Genomic DNA, 24,149 nt, shown 5'->3' on the forward strand with positions numbered 1-24,149 from the left:
CATTCAGAAGCTTCTTAAAGGCCTCTAGCTAAAGTCTTTTTCTAAGATGCTTCTGAAGCTTGGTTTCAATAGTCATAAATAATAAGGGAACATGAGTTCTTGTTGCCAAACCAGACTACCTGCTGATAAGAGGGCCCCCCTAATGCAAGCTTGGGATAGTGTGTGTCTTCAAAGCAGGGGAGTGGGTCAAGAAAACCTATAGATTCTTGTGCCAAGAAGTTACCCGCTTATAGGGAGGCTAAGATCCTGTGCCAAGATAAGAAGGAGCCCAGCCTTTTGATGAAGGGTAAAATATGATGGTGTCTTCACAGTAAGATAAGGGAACCAAAGACGTGGCAGGTGCATCCAGAGGGCATCCAGAGGAAGGATATATATATCATGAAGATATATATATCATGAAGACACGGCATGGATATATATCATGGCGAGAGCACCTACGAGAAGGGTTGACAGTTAAAAGGAACCAAATATTAATTACAGGAAATGACCATATAAAGATGTATTAATTGGAAGAGATACCACTTGGTATATGACATAGTATGACTAGATGAATTGTAATAGGCTATGGCCCTCATCTCCTAGCCAATGGAGAAGTGAGGGAGGGATTGGGTAGTCCTGAAAAAGTAATATAAACTGCTGTAGAACAAAGGAAGGGTGTGCCTACTACTGAGTGGACACCCGATCTTGCAAGACCGTAAACCAATAAAAGCTTTGTTATCTGCTTCACCAACTTTGTCCAGATTATTTTGAGGGTCCTTGGACCCACGTTTCTAACACCAATCTCTCCTGAGTGCTGCACAAAGCTCCTGTTCCCCTCTATACTTTGGGATCACACCCCCGAAATCTAGCCCTGCTGTATATTTAGAACAGCTCGTTAATTATAAGTGCAGATGAGTCATGACAAGAGCAAGGTGCAACTCATTCCACTCTGTCTATCTTCAAGGTCGTTTCCTTAACATCCCACAAAGTGAGCATTGTTGTCGGCACTGTCCCAACGCTATGGACTCAATCCCTCATATCCTGCTTTACTGTTCGAGGTGTAATGATATTAGAACCGATCTGGGAGCTTTACTACCTCTAGAATTTATGTTTCTCTCAGACAAACTAAAAATGTCTAAGCTATTAAACAGTCCTAATGTAGAAATTTCTGAAGCAGTTGCTACATTTTTAATCCATGTTCTACGTGATATATAACAATGATCCTGTTTTTGTACTTGGAATGTATGGTACTTCTGGTTTATGCCTAATAAAGGTTTTTGGATTGGATTGGATTGGAATGAGGAGCTGGCCATGCACCATATTGCTTTGTTGCTCCCTCCACTGATGTAGTCAGGATAAAGTTGCCCTCCTCCATGGGGGCCTGATCTAAAGATGGCCAGGATCAGTTGCCTTGGAGTCAAATCCTTATAGCACTGATTCCCAACCAGGGTTCCGTGGTACCCTGGGGTACCCTGAGCATGTCCCAGGGGTACCATGAGAATGCTACCGCCTCCCCCCCCCCACCGGAACCAAATTGATTTTGAAGGGGGGGTTGGAAGCCTCATAGGCTCCCTTTAAACAACATTGAAAAACAGCATTGTTTTATTGCCTAAATTCGGTATGGATTGGGGGATAGATTTAAAGGGAGCTCTCCCTTTAAATCCCCCCAATCCATGCCGAATTTAGGCAAACAAACAACACGGCTGTCAACACTGTTTTCCCTCCCCTCCCCCTGCTTGCCACTCCCCCCACCTACAGGCCAAAAACAGAAAAAAAACCCTAAAAAAATGCAAAAAAAAATCAAACGAACCTCAAGGGTACCCTGAGATATGAAGAGCAAGGTCAAGGGTACCGCGACGTTGAAAAGGTTAGGAAACACTGCCTTATAGGGTCTTAGAGAACGAAACAGTGGATTGATGTGAAGTGAAAGTCACCTTAGCAGATGTTGTTGTCCATATGGTTTTATTTATTGTAAATTATTTCTTGAAACCTTTAATCTAAAGATCATATATAAATAAAATTTAAATTTGTTAAATCCAAACCTGGAATCCCACACTATAATAGTACATTCCTCAGGATTACATAGCACTTTGAATCTTTTTTGAAGCTTGGACACACTACTTTAGGATGAAATAAAAAAAGGTTTTGGAATTAAATTCCTGGTGGCAGTGATATATAGATGTGAAAAGAAAGGAATAAGTAAACATTGTTTTACACCTATCATACATGTATTTGTTTACAAAGGAAAAAGAGAGTGGTCATCACATTTGGAGAAAAGGGTTGCTTTGAACCAGAGGTCTTCAAACTATGGCCCTCCAGATGTTCAGGAACTACAATTCCCATCAGCCTCTGCCAGCATGGCCAAGTAGCAGGGCTGATGGGAATTGCAGTTCCTGAACATCTGGAGGGCCTTAGTTTGAAGACCCCTTGAACGGTGGATTCCATGGAATGAAACCCCGCTAAGGTTCCTTCAAGAGGTGTCAGCTCTGGATTGGAAAATACTTGGGAGATTTTGGAGGTAGAACCTAAAGTGGGCAGGGTGTGGGGAGAGGACAGACATCAGTTGAGTATAATGCCTTAGACTCCACCTTCCAAAACAGCCATTTTCTCCGGGGAACTGAGGTTGGTTGTCTGGAGACCAATTCTAATAGTGGGAGATTTGCATGTGCCCCCTGTTGTAGAGATCCTTCCTTTCAGATAAGCCTTAGGTCTATGCTGACCCCTTCTCAGACTTCACCCCAAAGTCCCTCAGGCACCATTGCCAAGCTTTTCCACACTCCCAGCTTTTTAACTGCTTTGCCTCACAACAATTGGGGTGGTTTGACGCGCGGGACAGGGAGCGATGTGACGGCCTATTTCCACATCTCCTTTGACCTGCACTTGCTCACCACCATTGCCCCACTGCGCCCTGCTTGCTCCTGGGGGGAGGGAGGGGAAATCAGCCAAATGCGCCCCCCCCATGTGATACTTGAATGTGGCCCCTGGGTTGTTTGCCTCCCCTTACCCCCTTAATATGCCATTGCTGAGCTTCTGATATCACCACAGGAGGAGGTGGATAAGAGTCTCCAAGCACTGTCAAAGGCTTTCATGGCCAGAATCACTGGGGTGCTGTGTGGTTTCCGGGCTGCATGGCCGTGTTCTAGCAGCATTATCTCCTGATGTTTTGCCTGCATCTGTGGCTGGCATCTTCAGAGGATCTGATAGTAGGAAAGCAAGTGGAGTATATATACCTGTGAGTAAACAATGAAGATAGCAAGGTCAATAGGTGAGGGCATCTGAATAGAAGTAGCCTGGCATGTGAGTAATAATGAAGTATATAGCATGTGAATAGGTGAGGGCATTGGATAAAAGTAGCCTGGCCTTTGTTTCCTTTGATTGTTTACTGTCTATAGTCATCCTGTTTTTGTGTGGAGCTGATTAGCTGATTAGCTGAAGATGCCAGCCACAGATGCAGGCAAAACGTCAGGAGAGAATGCTGCTAGAACATGGCCATACAGCCCGGAAACCACACAGCAACCCAGTCTCCAAGCACCTCCTTTGATATGCAAGAAGAGCACTGGGAGTTAAGTTGCCATTTCCTGCTTGGGAAATTACTGGAGATTTGGGGACGGGTCCTAAGAACGGCATGGTTTAGGGAGAGAGCTCAGCATGGTATAATGTCTATCCTCCAAAGCAGCCATTTTCTGCAGTGGAATGGCTCTCCACAGTCTGGAGATCAGTTGTAATTCCACAAAATTTCCAGGGCTCACTTGTAAGTTGCCCACCCTACTCAGGAGTCTGTGCCAGTCCTCTCACCATGGGCTGCAGTCCTACCTTCTAACTTGGACCCGGAACCCTCCACCCCAGAGCCCACCGCAGCACCTGAGAATATTCACTGGAGGTGTTTTTTTTTTGCCAAACTCTGATCAATGCATTTCAAAGTTCTGCAATTGTAATTGTGCTGAATGTTATAAGTATGAATGATCTCTCTTGAGTTTTGTATCAGTGCTGGATGGGGGGGCGGGGGGGCGGGGGGAAGCATTACGCCCTGCCATTTGGAGACAGTCATTAAGTTAAAATCACCATGTAAGCAACCAAGCCATACCACCCTGAATGGTAAACTGATCTCAGAAGATAAGCAGGGTTGAATGTGGTTGGAAAGTCAGTGAAATTCTTCAGAAGGAATCAATGGATGCCAGTAATAATTCTCACCTATTCCTTGTAATATATCCAAAATTAAAGCAGCAGTCCTATCAATTTTAGAAACACTGAGTTCACTAAGACTTAATTCTGAACAAAAATTTATAAGATCAAGAAGCTCTACAGTTGCCAGGTATCCCTTGGCAATCATCAGGGGGGAACTTAACTGTGTAGTTGGGCTCTCTTGTCAGCAATGCATTGATGTCATTTCCTGTGTACACTGGAAGTGATGTCAGTGTGTTGCCAGAGATGCTCTGACATGTGGACAAAACTCTGTGGTTTAACCATAGAGGCCTGACAATCTGAGATTGCACACACACAACTTCCTTCCTGATTAAGGAAGCCTAAAACATCATTAATATGTCCAGGAATGGTTAGAGCTCTTTCTTCTTATTCTAAGGAGGTTTACATTACTCCTTGGAGAACAGTCCCCACTTTTGCTTTACCCTTTAATTTTAATGTGTCAGAAATAATAAGAACGAAAGGAAATGTCTTTTGCTGACCTCTGATTCAGCCACGTGTGGGGAATACATGTATTAAGGCTATCTGGAAATTGGGAAGTGTTTTTTTTTTGCTTCTTCATATTATTAAATCATAAGCCAGTGACTATGTATGGAAATTCTCTCTAGCAGCACTGCTAATAATATAATTTAATGGAACCATAAAATGACAAATATCTGCAAATATCAATTTCCAGTGCTTAATTTCTAAAGTGAAACGGTTTAAGGCCAAACTTTCCATCATGAAGAAAGAACACCTCCATTCTCATTCTCATTCTCATCCTCATCCTCATCCTCAACATCATCATCATCATCATCATCATCATCATCATCATCATCATCATCATCATCATCATCATTGATACAAAAACAGTTATACACAGCAAACAAGTTCACTACACTGGATTTTGTATTAAATCACAGGTCGGACACTTCCCAAGCATCTAGGACTGTGTGATGTATCGACGAATAATGCGTGCAGAGCCGAGTAGGGTGGCCTTTTGCAGCTGACATATGGTGGTTTTGTCAGCGCCGATTGTTTTTAAGTGCCGTCCAAGGTCTTTAGGCACTTCACCCAGTGTGCCGATCACCACTGGAACCACCTTTACTGGTTTGTGCCGGAGTCTTTGTAGTTCAATCCTTAAATCCTCGTATCGTGTAAGTTTTTCCAGTTGCTTCTCATCAATTCTGCTGTCATCAGGTATTGCAACATCGACTATCCACACTTTCTCCCCCCCTCTCAATTGTGAGGTCAGGAGTATTGTGTTTCAAAACTTTGTCAGTCTGAATTTGGAAGTCCCGGAGTAGTTTTACGTGTTCATTTTCAGTGGCCTTTTCAGGTTTGTGATTCCACCAGTTCTTTGTCACAGGCAGATGGTAGTTGTGGCACAAGTTCCAGTGAATCATCTGAGCAACAGTGGACGATTTCCCACTCAGGATTAGATGCGTGTTCGTCACTCCAAACATCGAGGTTTCTTGCAGAACTCCACACTTCACCAGCGCCGAACGTGCAATCCCATTTCTGGCGCTCTCCCCTCCCCCGCCCCCCCGCATGTATTATTTTAGAACCTGGAAGAAGGTAGACCTTTTCGAAAAATGTGTGGGCAATCTGGAGCAGTGGGGAATTTGGGGGGGGGGGTGAATCCAGATTCGAATTACCCACCCTTGCGAGTGACGTGGAGCTTCCCATCCAATCAGGATGCAGTGGGCTGTGCGCGATGCACGCGCAGTCCTTTTTTCCCTTTTTTGCGGACCGGAGATCCACATGGATACAAAGCAACATGGGGCTGGTTTTGACTGGTATTGACTGAGTAGAAGGCAATACAAAGCAGTGTTACACGTCGTATCCACATGAATCCGAGTACATGGAGGTGTGCGGAAACAGAGTTTTGTTTTAAGCCCTAGGAAAGAGCAGCCTAGAGCCCTTCGGGGATGAGGTGGTCTATGAAATCCACCCCCCCCAAAAAACAAATAAACAACAACAACAACAACAACAATAATTCGCCCGTTTCTTCGTCTCCGCGTAGAGTCGTTCTGCGCATGCTCGCACAGACGTGGATCCATCAGTTTGAAAGTAAAAAAAATTCCTGCCCCAGCACAATGCAGCAGCCAATCAGGATAGTCCCTGAGCGGATCATGCATTTGATCTGCTGACAGTGGGGATTCCTGCATGGCTGCTGCAAGGGGGCAGAAGCTGCAGTGGGGATCATGAAACTGTGTTCAAAAGGTCTCGAATCTTACCAAACTGGTTCGTATCTACTTTAATTTTTGAAGTGGGGAATCAACCAGTATTATGCCTCTGCTTGCAGTCCGTCTGTGCGATCTTCTTGCAGCAGCTAAGTATGTGATCTATTGTTTCGTCTGCTTCCTTGCAGAATCTGCCCTTGGGATCTGTAGTCGACTTTTCAATTCTGGCTTTGATGGCGTTTGTTTGAATTGCTTGTTCTTGGGCTGCAAGAATCAAGCTCTCAGTCTCCTTTTTCAAAGTTCCATTTGTGAGCCACAACCAGGTTTTTTCCTTGTCAATTTTGTCCTCATTTTTTTCCAGGAACTGTCCATGGAGAGCCTTCTTTTGTCAGTTTTCTCTTCTGCTTTGCACTGTATTTTTATGGTATTCACTCTTTGTCTTTTGCACTTTGAGCAGTTTTCTGCTATTGACTTCCACCAATGTTGGTTCTTCACTGTTTTTCACATAATCTGCCAGTGCATGTTTCCCTTAAAATGGCTGGCCTTGTTTCTGCAGGACCAGGGACAGCATGTGACAGATGTGGGGGAGGGGAATGTCCCAGAAGCATCCACTTGTCTTGGGGTGCTGCAAAGGGCTATCTTCTCCTCGATGTTGTTCAACTTCTACATGCAGCCCCCAGTGTTGAGTTGTCACCAATATGCTGAGGATACTCAACTGGTTCTGTTGATGGATGGCCAGCTGGCTGCCTCCCCAGATATTTTGGCACAGTGTGTACAGGCCATAGCTGGTTGGTGGGTCTTCAGTCTGGTCTGTGGAGAGGTGTATGGGAATGGCACTTTTGATGAGTCCATTTGGACTAAACTATGATTAAGACTCTGAATGGTTGTTGTATCTATCTGTCTTTTATGGACAATTGTTTTACTGTATTTTGGAATGCCAATAAAGGCTTGTCTATCTATCATAGCTGGTTGGTTGGAAAAGAGCAGCCTCAGGCTAAATCCATCGATGACAGAGGTCCTGTGACTGGCCCAGGGAAGTCCAGTGGAGGGTTTCCAACTGCCGAGATTTGGTGGTGGCACTACAACCAGCCAGATCTGTAATGAGCCTGGGTGTGACTTTGGAGTCAGCCCTTTCTATGGAGGCCCAAGTCACCAATATGGCAAGGATCACAGGGTAGGCAGCTGCCCCCCTACTTATCCCATCCTGACTTAGACGCAGTGATCCATGCGATGGCTAGACTACTGTAACTGGCTCTATGCTGGTCTGCCCTTGAGGCTGACTCAGAAACGAACACTGGTCCAGAATGCAGTTGCTAGACTTCTCACTGGTTCATTGGTGAGAAAGCATATAGCATTTGTGCTCCAGCAGCTGCACTAGTTGCCTGTGGAATTCTAAATCGGGTTCAAGGTTTTAATTATAACCTTCAGGGCCCTGAGTGGTCTGAGACCCTTATGTTGGCAGAACTGCCTTATTCCATATTGCCCATGGAGGATGCTCAGATGCTCCAATAAAAACCTTCTGGTAATCCCTGGCCCCAGGGACCAGAGGGCTTTTTCTGTCCTGGCTTCCGCCTGGTGGAACTCCCAGTCAGCTGACACCAGGGTCCTGTGGGATGTTAACCAGTTCTGCAGGGCCTGTAAGAGAGATGTTCCATCAAATGGGATATGGAAGGCGGTATGGTATACCTTGAGCTTGTCAGATCTTGAAAGCTAAGTGGGGTTGGAAGGGAGACCTTCAAGGAAGACTCAGCTGAGCAAAGCATTGGCAAACCACCTCTGCTTCTCACTTGCCTTGAATGCCCCCTGCTGCAGTGACCATGTTACATACACACTCCCAAATGGCATTCATGTTTTTAAGGGTAGAGTCACCAGAGTCTGGGGTATCACCTGGAGATCTACTGCTATTGTAGATAATCTCCAGACAACAAAGATCAGTTCTTCTGGAGGAAACGACTGCTTTGGATGGTGGACTCTACAACATTACACCCTGCTGAAATCCTTCTTGTCCCACCTCTCGCTAGGCGTCACCTCCAAAATTCCCAGGTATTTCTGAATCGAGAGCTGGCAACCCTATTTGGGGATCTGCTCTGTTTGAGTGTAATCAAGGGTTGTGGTTTGAATTGAGAATAAAGTACTGAGATCCGACTTTTGTACCAAGTGGCTGCTGCAGTTTATCTGCCTCTCCCCTGAATCCAAAGCTGGCTGGTGTTTATGGGTGAAGGGAAAACTCCCATCCGTTTGAATTTTATCCTATGTGTGGCTGCACTTCTTTTATGCTGGGCACCTAGCCACAACATGACACATGCTGCAGCAACAATGCAGCATGCTGTTGTTGAGATCCCATATTGCAGAAGGAAGCAAAATTGTGTGTGTTTGCATATACACATACAGATACATTATATATATATATACACACACGCACATACATACGTACACACACACACATATAAGATGTATTTATTATTTATATAGACATTTATATTTATATACAAATAGTGCGTGAACATGTATATATATATTTACATATAATTGTGTGTGTGCTCATACATATGCATACATATATGACATCTCAAGACATACAAAGATAGAATGGAACCAAAGAACCAGGAAGCTCGGTAGTTCCTATTCGAACTATTATTCGACCCACGACACTAACTATGACACTCGCATGCGCACCCGACACTGTGTCAAAGCAGATGACGTCATTCTAATTTAATTTTTTTGGACCAGCCAGACGTCATGCCTATAGATTCACACCTGTTGGCTCCCAGAAGCCATTCGTATCCTCTGATTGGTAGTCAGCGAAGAAAAGCCTTTTTCCGATTGGCTGGCATTCCGAATCATCCCGCCCTTCTCATTGATTGATGAGGAATGGATTCAGCCGAGGCTCATAGTCCCGCCTCTTGCATTCTGATTCGCCCAACCCTCTGTCCCTCTCCCCCGGCTTTTCCTTTCCTTCCTCTTTTTTTAATTCACGTTACGACTCAACAAGTACCGCTATTGGCTGTCGGCCCCAACGCTCGATCTGCGCGCGCCGCGATTCGCCTGCCGCGCTTCCCAAACCACGCCTCCCTCGTTCTGTGATTGGGTAAAGAGCTTGCCCATATTGCTTTGGGGCACGCCCCCTGCCTCTTGGGTCAGGAAGTGTGGCTGGAATAGTCGGTGCTGCGATGCGGAGGCGGGTCGCTCCCGCGCCGAAGGTGGGAGCGGACTGCGAGGGTCTTTGGAGGGAGGACTGGGTGGAGGCATCGGGGATCCCCCAGGGAAAGAGGGTGCGGCTAGCCCGGTGGGGGACCCTCCCTTTCTACGTGGCCACACAGGGATTTTCCTCGGGCTGGATCCACAAGGGACTAGGAAGAACGTGTGAATTGCCCAACGCGTGTCTATCTCATCCCGCATCTCTGTTTCCGGCAGCGGCTAGGCAGGCGCTTTCCCGGGCACAGCCTTCCTCTTGTTTGCCTAAGTTTGTATTTCCTGGGCTCGTGAAAGCGGAATTTAGCCATCGTGGCCAAAGCAGCCCATAAGTCTTCCAGGTGGGTAGCTCTGCTTAGTCTGCAGCAGCCAGGAATCCAGGGACGCCTTCCAAGATTAGCAGCGCAGCAGAGCGCCAGAGGCTGAAGATGTCCTTAAACTGCCAGTGGGTATCCTGTGTTATTTAACTGCAGACAAAATGCCTCTTAGGAATTGGGCTACTGAGAAAGTGAAAGGCTGTTTTGCTGCATCCTGGAATGGGGCATTCTGTAAGCTTTCTCCTCTTTGCTTGCTTAGATGTTGACCCTGCCTTTCTGTTGACTAATACATGGCTATCGGGTGCAAACTCTTAGCAAACTTGTGCATCACAAAGTTTGCACTCAAATAAAACGTCGGTGGATAAGATTTTATAAGGTTCGTGTTATTTTTGTGTGCAGTGGACCAACACAGCTACTAACAAAGGTTGCTTTTGGTAAAAGAGTTGAGAGCTGGGGGTTTCGTTGCTGTTGTCAATCAAACAATTTTTTAATTGAATGGCGACAATGGGATGATGAGTGCGTTGAGTGAAGAAATGCTTCGCTTTTAACAGTCCTGAAACCTTATGCTAAATCATGTCTGTAAGTGATCCTGTCACAGTTATGACAAGGACTGGCTTGTTTTTGGAAGTAAAAACCGGCCAGTTATTGGAAGATAAATGATAGCTGGATTTGCTGTTCAGTGCTTTGTGCGCTTCCACGTTGGGTCAGCTCAGGGTCTTCCATTTGTGCCCTCTGATTGGAAGCAGTCAAGCAAAGACCTTTTCCCATTCTAGACCCAGTACCCGCCATTATCCTCAGTTGTCAGTGAAAGACTCACTGAGTTGTGGACATGTGACAGGAAGTAGCATAACATTGCAAGTGACATCAGAGCTATGTGACAAGAACAAGAGGAGCCCTAAGTTTACTAAAAAGGCATCGTCTGCATCCTTGAGTGATGCATACAAAGAGAAGCTGCTATGTTGCCTTGGATTGCTACACATGTTCAACAGTATTGGTAGAAGGGCCAATATAGTGTCTCCACCCAGCAGGTGGGGCACTGTGACTCACTTGAGCACTCTGGTCTATGTGCTGAAGACGATTGTATTACTTCTAAGAGATGTAATGTAAATGTCGTGTGTTAGTCAACAAAAGTATTGTGTGAATTGGGAATGGCTGTGTTGAGTTGGCCTTTTTGTGTTGTGGAAGGGAGTGTCTGATGTTGACACACGGCGTGTATTGGCATGGGAAAATACTACACTGGCTTGGCCACTTCTGTGTTATGGGACATCTGTGGCCCCTTGTATCAGAATGGACCCATATGTTCAAAAAGTAAGTTATATGGTATACTGCAGTGGTGGCGAACCTATGGCACGGGTGCCAGAGGTGGCACTCAGAGCCCTCTCTGTGGGCAGGCACAGAGTCTCTCCCCCCCCACACATCTAGGCTGACCTGGGCCGCTGGGCTCGATTATTAGCATTAAATCTAAGACCAAGTTTTGGGGAAGCAGTGTAGGTAACCCTGTTAAGCGCTGTTAAACCCCACTGATTTTCATGCGAAGAACAAAAGTGCAACCCTTTACCTGGGAGTAAGCTCGATTGCTGGCAATGGGGCTTGCTTCTGAGTAAACCTTCCTAGAATCGTGATTCACCCGTTGCAAGAGCTGCACGGTTGCTTCAAAGCAAAGCCACCGACTACCACCAAGCTTACTCCTGAGTAACACACTCCTCGGAGCCAACTGTTTTTTCTAAACTAAAACCTCAGTATTCAGGTTAAATTGCCATGTTGGCACCTTGCAATAAATAAGTGGGTTTTGGGTTGCAGTTTGGGCACTCGGTCTCGAAAAGGTTCGCCATCACTGGTATACTGTATGCTAGTCCACTGTGCCATCAGTCACAGAGTAATAGAGAAAGCTGCTTGCCTGCTGTTGAATTATTCTTCATGCCACTCAAGAGAACTTTGGATAGTCTTCTCCAAAACCCGTGAGTACCAAATGGCACCAGCTTCTGGAAGGAAGTCTCGCTTAAGATTTTTGCCTGACCCTATACAAGCTTGCTGAAAAGGTGGTGAGAGTTTTTCTTCAGGCATCTCGTTTTGCTTGACTCCTCTCGCTTAGCAGTTGCTTGTCAGGAAATGGGTTTTGGCTGAACCTGTCCTTCTTGGAATTGGTGCCCAGGATGACAAAATGTTGCCTGGTAAATCTGTGGGAGTTGTTGCTTACCACGATGAGGGGTAGCTATGTTTTCCATTGGGCTAAAAGGTTTAAAAGTATTGCTAATCATTTTTGGGTGCTGCATCTGTGTGCTCCTGGCAAGAATGAACTACAGTGTTAAAAAGACACTATAAAAAACTTCCATGCTTTGAATAAACAAGTTCTTAAATATTTCTTTGCTCATCCCGAAGGGCAAGAAGAGCGATGTGAAAGCAATCTTCTTCTCACCCTGCTACTTGACTTCAAGTAGTTTTGTGGTGACCAGAAAATCTGAGCCACAGATAGTCTTCTAGTACCATTTGGGGAAGGGGGTGTGTACTTTTCTTTGGGATGTTAAGGCAGATAGTTGCTAGATGCAAGAGACAGCTTGCAAAATGATCTCGGATGTAATTGGTAGCCTGTAGAATATACTTCTAGCTTGAGGAGCGCAGTCTTCAAAGATGGCTTCAGCAATTCTAAAACGCTGTGTTTTGTTACTGTTGTTCTATGTATGCCAATAAAGGCTTTGCTTTGCTAAAATTCTAAAACACAGCCCTGCTCACAGAGATAGAAGCATTTTAGGCAGCTGCTTGGCTTGCATCATGGGGGCGAGAGGGGGGGGGGATTAAAAGGACTGAGGCGTTTTTTGTTTTGTTGTCCAGTTGCAGCCATCTCATGGCAACCTTGGTGGGTTTTCAAGGGAAGAGAGTAGCAGAGGTGGCTTGCCATTGCTTGCCCCTGCATAGTGACCCCAGATACTTGAGGGCTAGCAGTTTTTTTCAGTCTTATTTGTAAAGCCGATCGACAGGGTCCAGGTTCACTCGATCCAGACTAGCCTGATTTCATCTAATCGTGGAACCAACACAGGGTTGTCTCTGGTTAGTATTTAGATGGGAGACAATTCCACTGCTGAACTACTTTTTCTATTGAAAAAATTATCTAGTTACCAGGCAGTACCTTTTCATACAAACCCATTATTGTGAATTCCTGCTGCCAACAGGAAGAATTCCCTGCACTCCTCTAAACGATAGCCTTTCAAATACTTAGAGAGCAATCATATCACCCTTCAGTTTCCTCTTTTCTAGACTGGACATTCCCATGTCGCTCAGCATTTCTTTGTAGGGCTTGATCTTCTGGCCCCTGGTCATCCTCATTGCTCTCAGTTCAGCTCACTTGCTTAAAAAAAAAGGAAACTGTTTGTTCTAGGCATGGCATATGTGTGATTTGCTGGTGGCTGCATGGGTGCTAGCCAATCGCTGCTGCTTCTGTGGCAGACTTGGAGAACAGGGTCTTCCAGAGTTTGGCCTTAGGGAGAGAAGCTGCACTTGGACTGATGGAGGTATCAGTGCGTCTGAATTGTCCCTGCTATTCCAACGGTGTTGCATCTGTTATCTCTCTTCCCCTCATAAACAGTTGTCAGCCTTTTCAAAAATGAATTACACTTTTAACTTGGCCTGCAATATGGGGCTCACTTTAACTTTAAAAGCGAGAGCCAGCGTGGTGTAATGGTTAAGAGTTGTGGATAACCTGGTGAACTAGATTTGTTTCTTCCTACACGTGAAGCCTGCTGGACCAGGCGCAGTTCTCTCAGAACTCTCTCACCTGCCCCACACAATGTCTGTTGTGGAAAGGGGAGAGGAAGGAAAGGAGTTACTACTACTTCCTCTTCTTAATTTAATACCCCTCTCTCCCACTGAACCAGATTCGGAGCAGCTGACAACATATTATATAATACAGTTTCATAAAATAATCTGAAAACAATATATAAATGATGTTAAAAACTTAACTCATGGTGAAACATACCACTGCCCCTCCTGATTTGATAAAAAAGAAGGGGAAGATGGGAGGCCATCTAACAACAACCACAACCTTTATTAGGCATATAAAATAAGCTCAAATGTTACCAGATATTTGTAATGTACAAAGCAAGAATATGATCAAAACGCAGAGAAACTGTATCTAGCATTAGACATTACTTAGAAAGTTCGGTCACTTGTGAAATAAATTTTGCTACTTTTTCCAAGAGCACTACGTCTGCATTGTTTAACAGACGCCCCACAACAGAATTGTCAGAATCTCTTTCAGATTTGTCTAGGCGGGCCAGCCAAGGAGAGAAATTCCTAATACCCACGTATCTTGGACAGTCAAGTATATTGTGAGCAAGAGTCTCCACTTGATTTTTACAGTGTGGACAAACCCGATTCTGGAGACGAATAGATAAATAGCGACCCTTTGTAACGGCAGATGGGAAAATATTGCATCTGGGGGAGGCCATCCAATATTAAACTGTTACACCCCATTGTGGTTCTCAATGGGACCCTCATACCTTCGGGACCGCGTTACCCCATATGTCCCCACTAGACCTCTGCGCTCAGCAGAGGCCAATTTACTGGTAGTCCCTGGCCCCTCAATGATGCGGCTGGCCTCCACTTTGGAACCAGGACCTTGTATAGCCCTTGGCCCCTGCCTCAGGTGGAACACTCCTTCCTCTCAAGCTGTCCGGGTCTCCAAGTGGGATCTTGGTGGTGATTTCCGCAGGGCCTGTAAGACGGAGTTGTTCCGCCGGGCCTTTGGAGTGTCCAGCCGCTGAAAGTGCCCCCCCTCTCTTTCATCCCCATGGAAATTTGGGTTCATTATCATCTACAGAACCCACCCTTTCTTCTCTCCTCTTGGGAGGGTTTAAGAAGGATTTTAACGGGCATTGTTACATATTAATTGCTGCATCTTAATTTATATTATTGAGAGATTATTGTATTTGATTTTATGTTTATTTGTATTTGAATGTTATGTTGTTCGCCGCCCAGAGCCCTTCGGGGATTGGGCGGTATATAAGTTTGAAAAATAAATAAATAAAATAAATAAGTATAGGCCTGGTAGAATTGAGATCTCGCGGGGTGCTGATCTCATTTGACAGAGCATTCTACCAGGCTGGGGACAGCTTTGGGCCAGGGACCACCAGCAGGCTGTTATTGAGGGGGCATAAAGCTTTGAGGGAGCATAAAGCTTTCTGGGGGACATATCAGGAGTGGTGGTCTCACAGATAAGTTGCTTTGTGGTTCATGTAAAGGTAGAGAAAAGCGGGGTATAAAAACCAACTCCGTCTTTTTTTTAATTACGTCCATCTGCCTTGTTCCTTCGCTCCACTATAGTTGTAACCAGATGCCAAGGGAAGGCACAGTTGCTGTGCCTGAACATCTGTGCAGAAGAAAGAGTTTTGGGAAGTGCCGCTTTCCTGGCCACTGGCTGAGGCACTTCGGCCTGCTGACAACTGTTAAAACAGCCCATCCTCCATTGTGTCTGATCATAGAGCCCCATCCCATATGGTTTCTGTCTTTCTGTTAAAAAATATGCACACGCAAGAAAAGTATGCTGGGTTGCTTCTTGTATGTCCCAACTTAAAGCGCTGCGTATACTGCTTTAAACCTTATCCTCAAGGATCTAAGTGACCTGGCGAAACAGGCTTGCTTTTGGCTGGCAGGCCCTATTTCGCACTCTGCACACCCCCAGGAGTTACCGACCTTTCCTGGAGAGGGCTAACTTTCTCTTTGGGTATGCTGCCACCACCTGATCATTTGAGGACTGCCTGCTGGGGAAGATCAGGATTTCCCAGCTTCCTTTCCAACTGCCCGAGGCCCCTGCCTCAGTTTTCCCTTGGTTCCCCTCTCCTGGGTTCCACAGGGTAGACTGGAGATCCTGGAGGAAAAGCTGCTCAGCCTTCCTCTACCTCCTGTTTAAATAGCGTGTCCAAGACAGTAGGGCATAAGTGGTACAGAGAACTTTCCTCCACAGCTAAGGTTTTTAAAAGTATTTATTAAAAAGAAAATGATTACCATATGTTTTAGCACACACCAGATTTAGCAAGGGTTACAAAATAAAAGGAGATCGGCACATTTTTCTGATTTCACCCTTCTGGGGTTAAGCTTTGTGTGTGTGTGTGTGTATAAGAGAGTGTGATAGTGATTAGTAACCAGGCCATTTCCTGCTGTCTCCTTTGAGGCATCCCTGCCTGGGCATGTGACAGAGATTAAAACTCAGAGGATGGGCGAGTCTGACCAGATTGACTCTTGCATTTTGTAAAAGCTTTTCCCCCAGAGCCTACTAGGAACCAGCTGGGCCCCTTCTCTCTCTCTCTCTCCCCTCTCTCTCTCTCCCCTCTCTCTCTCCCCCTCTCTCCCCTACCCCACCATAGCATTTTCAGCATTTATAATGAAACAGCAGATGTACATTGGCCCCCACTTTGTTCAATATATTCCTTAGTGATCTAGTGCCAACCCTCCAGAAGGCCAATGGGCATGTTCCCAAACTAAGCACTAAACACGTGCCCGTGTTACTGTATGCTGACGACACCGTTCTTCTTTCCCACACTAAAGTTGGTCTCACTCGTCTCTTAAATTGCTGTGCTGAATATTGTAAGAGGAACGAACTGGTAATTAACTATAGAAAAAACTAAAAAATAATGGTCTTGCATGCTTAGAAGACCTCCCTAGTCATACATGCTGGACCATCAATAACAGACCCATAGAACAAGTTAACTTCAGTTCAAATATTTGGGCATAACTCTTCTTACTAGCAACCTATTAATTGGGCAGTACATAGGAAATTAGCACTTTCGCTGCAGCTAACAACAACAGTGTGCCCTCTAGGCAATTCCAGCCGTTTCTTTTCACTGTGGGCCACCAGTATGTTATGTACTCAATCCGCATTGAAGAAGGTGTTCAATGCTAAATCGCGGCTCTCGAAGCTCCTCTATGGAGCACCTATTTGGATCCGGAGCTATATAGAAGCAAAATATATAAACACAATGCCCAGTCCTGGGTTTCTTCCACAAAAATTATGGGCTTACCAAATTGTGCTTCATATGCGTAGCCCTATGTTTAGAACTTCGGGCAAATATCATATGCCACGGATGGCCTGTGCTGAGAACTGTCAGATACTGGCTCACGTATCCACTATTTGCAGGATCACTCCAGTTTGTTACACCTCATGCTTCCCGACTATGCAAATTCTAGGTGGCTGAAACTAGTTGAGGGAAAAATCAACACTCTTGGCTTTTCATTAGAGTCGTTAGTCCCTCTTTCCCTATCAGAAGCATATAGCTGCTTGAAAACTAAGCTATTAGAACAAGAGTATCGGGATATGATAACAGCTGCGAGGAAAACGTGTTCCCCTGACCCTGCTTATTCCAATTGAACAAGGACACATGGCCAATTATTTACAGTGGATCACCAACCCTAAATTAAGAAGAGCTTTAACACTGGCCAGATTCAATCTAATGCCTTCTATGCTGCTCTATGGCAGATATCAACAAATTGATAAACAGAGGAGGCTATGTCCATGCATATGGGTCAGGTGGAGACACTCGATCATACCCTCTTTCATTGTGTAAGGTTTGCAAAAATTAGAATGTCACAATCTGCACTTATCCCATTTCTGTATAACAATCTAACTGATGCTCTTAAGATACCTATGCTTTTGAACAACATGGATCCCACAGTGTGTGAGAATGTAGCAAAATTTCTGCTAACAATAATAGACGTAAGTCTAGATGAATACCAACCAATGTCTATGTATTATGACCGCATATAGCCAGCAGTGATTTTGCTGGCTTCTGTCAGTGTCCGATGACGTTTGGGTGGGTTAACTTAGCTGAAGGAATGTCCTGTAGTTACAGAAGGACCATGTATATATTTTAGTATTTAGTATTTTAGTACCAGTGTCTATAATTGTGAGCAATAATGGGCAAATTTTGTATGCTGATTTTGTATGTTTATTTTATGCCAATAAAGGCTTGTGACTGGAATGAAACAGCAGATTATTTCTTCTGCTTATCTTTGAGCGGGAGGGTTTTAAGGTGCGCTGGAATCAGTATGCAGAATCAGTGTGAATTCTGGTCTCTGATTTGAAAACTGGCTTCTGGTGAGTGGGAGGCATAGGACTTGCATCTTTTTTTTAAAAAAAAGAAACCTCAATTTTCTCATGCTTGCTTTTTGCCTTTACAGGTTCCATCCGAGATGTAGAGATGGAGGCAGAAGACCCTGGGTTACTCCCCAAGGGAGAGATGGATCTCCCAAAGGATGGGGTAGATCTTTGTGAACCAAAGGTTAGCCCGGGCTCTACTGATACAGGTGAGTGGCTTGAAGTGTTTCTGATTCTGGTTCACTTCCTTTTTGGTTTTTTGATGCTTTGGTAGCCTTAAGAAGATGTGGGAGTGTCACTTGGCCCTTTTAGTTGTGTGGTCTCTTTCTTAGAAAAAAAAAAGAACAGCAAGCATGTTATTTATGACCTTAACAGACAGCCATTAGGTATGACGCTTTCCAGACTGAAATGAAAAAGGCCTTGCTCCAAACATTTGGTCTAAATTTCAATTCAAGGGAGAGGCAAGCAGGCAACGATAATGAGTTGTATGTCGTTTGAACAACAACAACAACAACAACAAAACCTTTATTAGGCATAAGTTAAAATCTCTACAAACAATAATTCTGTACATAAGTACAAAAATAGTCTAATATCCAGGTTGTAATAAAATATTATGTACAAAACATCGGATATATGATATATTGTTTGGCGTCAAACCATTAAAATCCATTATATTCAGGAACGGCTCACCGTTATCTTTTCATAAAATCACATATAAGCCCGTGTTTTTATAACTTATATAACTACCTAAGCTCAGGTTTTTGGTAGCATTTGTTGTTTATTACTTTTGCTAAGAAAGTTGCAACCTTAAAAGTTATTTCAGGGGACCGATCATTTAATAAATAAAATACTATGTGTGTTGCAGGTAGGCTAAGTTTTGTTTTAAGAAGCGGAGTAATATAAATACTCACGATGCTCGCAAAAGAGTAGAACTGACAGTTTAAAAGAATATGCTGGATTGAATCCACTTCATTTAATGGGCATGGACACCTTCTCTCTGAGATTGAGTGCATGCCTTGATATCGTCCTTCCATTACTTTAGAGGGGAAGGAGTTAAGCTCTAGCCAGCATAAATGCTCTATGCTGAGATGGATTGTCAAGACTATGAGAAAAAATATTGGGCCATCTTGCCATGCAAAAAGGTTAGTTTTAATGATTCAGGAGAGCAAACGGCTGGTTGTGAGGGTTGAAACTTTTGCTGTTCCACATCAAGGATTCTTTGTCTAAGGAGCCTAAAGATATATTCATCATTTAAAGATTCAAAAAATTCCAATGAGAAACCCAAAGTTTTTATTTTAATTTCTAAGTTTGTTAGCCAGGTTGTACTCAGTGGGTCAGATTTAAAATAGGATAGGAGCGAACTTTCTTTAGCCTTTGAACAAGAGTTGTGTATGTGTGGGCTTTATTTCAGTGGACATAGGGGTGTGTGCCCCATTCTTCACAAAAAAAGTTACTTTTTTAAGGAGCAGGTTGAAAAAGAGGTCGCCTTCCACAGCTGTTCTGGGAAGGAGCTGCAAGCATCAGAGAATATTGTGCTGTTGCCTTTCACACAGCAGCAGGATTGGAATGTCTTTGGAGTTAGCAAGGGACACTCTGAGAGTTGATCACTAAAGATGCTTACATACTCATGGAATAACACTCTTCCTATCCAGTTTTTTCAAATGGGTTTTACTGCCTGAAACAGCAAAAACCACTTGCAAGCAATGGCTGAAGTAGAAGAAGAAGAGTTTGGATTTATATCCCCCCTTTCTCTCCTGCAGGAGACTCAAAGGGGCTTACAATCTCCTTGCCCTTCCCCCCTCACAGCAAACACCCTGTGAGAGGTGGGTGGGGCTGAGAGAGCTCCGAGAAGCTGTGACTAGCCCAAGGTCACCCAGCTGGCGTGTGTGGGAGTGCACAGGCTAATCTGAATTCCCCAGATAAGCCTCCACAGCTCAGGCGGCAGAGCGGGGAATCAAACCCGGTTCCTCCCGATTAGATACACGAGCTCTTAACCTCCTACGCTACTGCTGCTCCAGATTGAATTGCTTTATTTGGTGTGTGGGATAGTAGCTTCTAAGTAAAGTTTCAGAGGGTAATCATGTCAGCCAGTGTAGTGGTTAAGAGTGATGGACTCTAATCTGGAGAACTGGGTTTGAGTCCCTACTCCTCCACATGAGAGGCGAACTCTTGTCTGATGAACTGGATTTGTTTCCCCACTCTTTCACATGAAACCTGCTCGGTGACCTTGGGATTGTCACAGTTCTTCAGAACTCTCCCAGCCCCACCTACCTGACAAGTTGTCTGTTATGGGCAGAGGAAGGGAAAATGAGTTTATAAGCTGCCTTGAGTCTTGTTACAAGGGAGAAAAGTGGGGTATAAATCCAAACTCCTCTTCCTCCTTCTGCAATTGAGAAAATATTGTTGGTCTATAGGTGCTAGCAGACTTGAATCTAACTAAGTAATCAAAGCTAGATTTCTCAAAGAGGTAAGGACAATGGAGAAACTTATTTAAGTGATGTATTTCCTTGTGGCCAATGTGGTGGTAAGTGATGAATTAAGAATATAAGAACAAGCCAGCTGGATCAGACCAGAGTCCATCTAGTCCAGCTCTCTGCTACTCGCAGTGGCCCACCAGGTGCCTTTGGGAGCTCACATGCAGGATGTGAAAGCAAGGGCCTTCTGCGGCTGTTGCTCCCGAGCACCTGGACTGTTAAGGCATTTGCAGTCTCAGATCAAGGAGGATCAAGATTGGTAGCCATAGATTTGTCAGGCTCTCGAACGTGGAAATACCAGAGACCGTAGGAAAGTCCTAAAGCAGTTTATTTCTACAACGGCCAGTGGAAGTAAGCCGAGAGAGAAAGCTGAGATCTAAGCTCTCCGCTTTAGATCCAGCCGATGATATCCCTTCAATTCCCATTTCCGATTCTTCCACCAAATGAAATGTTCTCACAAAGTGTATAACATTTGCACTACAGAGCTTCAAGAAACCTGGGAACGTTCGCACCTTCCCGCAGGAGGGCTGGCGCCAGGGAATTGCCAGGGAGGGGAGAGGGAAACAGGAAAGCATTTACAGGAAACATTTGCAATTCCCACACAGCAAGACATCTAAGCACTGACAGGCATGGACCTGACAAGATTGACTTCTCCATAAATCTGTCCAAGCCCCTTTTAAAGCTATCCAGGTTAGTGGCCACCACCACCTCCTGTGGCTGCATATTCCAAACGCCAATCGCACGTTGCGTGAAGAAGTGTTTCCTTTTATTAGTCCTAATTCTTCCCCCCAGCATTTTCAATGAATGCCCCCTGGTTCTAGTATTGTGAGAAAGAGAGAAAAATTTCTGACTCACTTGGCACCCTTTGTGTTTGTTAATGTATATATATTTCTTTCAGGAGACGATGAGCCCAGTGCTGCCTTGGATGAACAAGCAGAGTTAACTGGTGCCCAAAATAATGGGCCCTTGAGTGTGGCAGATGGCAAAGCTGACATGCAGGAGGAATTCAGTGAAGCTCGGGAAGAATCTAGTGAGAAGGACCTGTCGGATTCGGCCTCCACGGACAACACTTTGGAAGACTCCAGCGAGTTCAGTCGGCCCATGATGATGGGCAGTGGTCCTGCCGGGGAGGAGGAAGTGGTGGTCCAGCCACGTCCTCCCACGCATCGAGATGAGGATGTGACTGCTGAGAGTTGGCGGGCGCACAGGAAGCACGTCTTTGTCTTGAGCGAAGCCGGCAAGCCCATTTATTCCCGCTACGGCAATGAGGAAGCCCTCAGTTCAACCATGGGTGTCATGATGGCATTGGTGTCGTTCATCCAGAGCGGGGATAATTCCATCCGCTCCATCTATTCGGGTAGGATGAAAGATTGGAGAATTGGGAGAGGGGCCGAAAGTATGGTGGTGCCTTCAAGCATTATTTCTTTTGTTTTCATTGATGGCTTTTTCTTGACTGCCCTCTGAACAGGGCTAATCCTCAAAACCAGGGGTCTTCAAACTATGCCCCTCCAGATGTTCATGGACTACAATTCCCATCAGCCCTGCCACTTGGCCATGCTGGCAGGGCTGATGGGAATTGTAGTCCTTGAACATCTGGAGGGCCATAGTTTGAAGACCCCTGCTGAAAACCATGAATGATGCCTAATCGTCTTAGACAGTTTAATTTTCCAGTGATAATTAGCAATGTAGTCTGTGTAAATGTGTTGGGATTCTTGGGCTGCAGAGGAAGATTGTGTTGTTTATGGTGACCTGTCAGGACTTTGTGTGTGTGGAGGTGTGGGGTGTCCTTGGTTCTTTCTGCCCGCTCGGGTCGCCCAGCTCTGAGTTATGTTGCTATCTCTTTGGGAAATTTGTCTGTGTGAAAGTTGCTTTGTTTTCTTTACAGAGGTGGAAAGGAGGGAATTGATACTTTTTAAACTGTTGCAAGAGTCCTGGGCACCAGAACTCGCATGTCTTGCTTTCTGAACTGTCTGCCAGTACAATAAAGAACTATCATGAGTTACTTTTGACTGGACTTTCCCAAGTTCGTTACAGACCACTGATGTGCGATAGATGAAGATATGAGGTGGGATTTACCGAGGACTGTATCAGGGGTCTGCAACCTGCGGATCTCCAGGTGTTCATGGACTACAAATCCCATCAGCCCCTTCCAGCATGGCCAATTGGCCATGGTGACGGGCTGATGGGAATTGTAGTTCATGAACATCTGGAGAGCCGCAGGTTGCAGACCCCTGGTATATATGTTGTGATTTTCATACCATAGTAGAAAAGTGCAAGTGGTATTAGCTGCAAAATCCAGGGTATGGGGAATCCCTTTCTTCATTTGAAGCAAACTGCTAGAACTTGTGTTTGTGAAGATATGCTTGAAAGTCTATGGCATGCTAATCAACTATCTGCAGGTTTAGAGGTTAAATTTCTGAAAATTTTGAACCATCAACAAAAATGTTTACTTGGGTGCGGGGCCGGGTGGTGGTGGAAATATAGGGGAGAATTGAATTACATGCACTAGTTACTTTCCTATCCAATGTAAACTTGTGGACAGCCCCATCCACACTGGAGGCGGTGGACCTGGTGTTCCTGTAGAGGCTTCCTAGTGTTGTGGGAAGACTCACAAAGTGCAGCAGCCTCTTCTTCTGAGAAGCCTCAACAGGCTGTACTGAACTTAAGTCCCATCTGCATCCTGCTGCCATAACACTGGCAAAGGTCAAGAGAGACCCCCAGCCTGCCCTCCACCACCACTGTGCCAGTGGCAGCACTGGGACGCTGCCTCTGTGTTCAGCACCACATTCCAGCACAAGGGGTGGGTGGGGGCAGCAGCGTCCGCATGCCAGTGAGATCACCCCTCGGCTGGGGTAAATGCCCTGGGGAGAGCCAGTCTGCCAGTGCAGCTGATGTACTGCTCTCAGAAGTGGATTTGACCCCCTCCCTTTTGGATGGAGCTCTTAGTGTGTTATCAATTTAAAAAAACATAGTTTATAGCATATATTTATATATGGTTTATCTGAACTATTTATGGGATTTAAAACTACTTAGTTTACTACAAGCAAAACTGCAAATCTTCTCAGTACTTGGGAGGAAGCTCCAAACTTCTGCACCCTGTGGTACCTTAGCACATTTACCTTGACTTTTGTCACTGAAGAAGTAAGGTAATTTTTTTAATTGGAACAATTTACAGCAGCGGTTCTCAACCTGTGGGTCGCGACCCCGGGGGTCGAACAACCCTTTCACAGGGGTCGCCTAAGACTCTCTACATCAGTGTTCTCCATCTGTAAAATGGATAAATGTTAGGGTTGGGGGTCACCACAACATGAGGAACTGTATTAAAGGGTCGCGGCATTAGGAAGGTTGAGAACCACTGATTTACAGTAAACAAAGCAGTGCATTGCTTGGATAGCCAACATTCTTATACAAGACTACCAGAATTTTTGTCTGTTGCATTCAATTTAATAACGATGAAAAGTCTGCAGTCAAATACATTATACCATGTTATTGCCAAAATCATTTGGGCTTAAATGAAACACAACTTATTTTCAAGGATGCTTATGTTTACAATATGCACAGCAATTATCTATTGCTAGAGATGTGTCTTAAATAACGTTTTTGTTGCTATCCATTTGAGTGAGCAAATCCTTGCCTTTAAAAAAATCATCAATTCCAAAAGAGAATTTTGTAGGAGTTTTAAGTGATTTAAAAATTTCCAACTGGAATAATAGAAAAAGTGGCTACAGGCTGGATTTAT

The 24,149-nt window shown here is 44.8% G+C and overlaps 1 protein-coding gene across 2 annotated transcripts in view; it reads left to right on the top strand.

Moving 5' to 3' along the window:
- The first annotated feature begins 9,469 nt into the window (after positions 1-9,469).
- The window catches only part of LOC125429580 (vacuolar fusion protein MON1 homolog B-like), a 28,597-nt gene continuing 13,917 nt past the window's right edge, over positions 9,470-24,149 (top strand). Inside the window, exons 1-3 of one of the 2 annotated variants that reach the window (XM_048490810.1) lie at positions 9,470-9,544; positions 18,020-18,145; positions 21,309-21,767. In XM_048490810.1, coding sequence (XP_048346767.1) covers positions 18,040-18,145; positions 21,309-21,767 — 565 coding nt within the window. In that variant the 5' untranslated portion in view covers positions 9,470-9,544; positions 18,020-18,039. Of the gene's footprint in view, positions 9,545-17,864; positions 17,937-18,019; positions 18,146-21,308; positions 21,768-24,149 lie in introns of those variants that run through there. The other variant, XM_048490811.1, reaches the window with a different exon arrangement.

The sequence above is a fragment of the Sphaerodactylus townsendi genome, linkage group LG03 (genome assembly GCF_021028975.2).
Source record: "Sphaerodactylus townsendi isolate TG3544 linkage group LG03, MPM_Stown_v2.3, whole genome shotgun sequence".
NCBI lineage: Eukaryota > Metazoa > Chordata > Lepidosauria > Squamata > Sphaerodactylidae > Sphaerodactylus > Sphaerodactylus townsendi.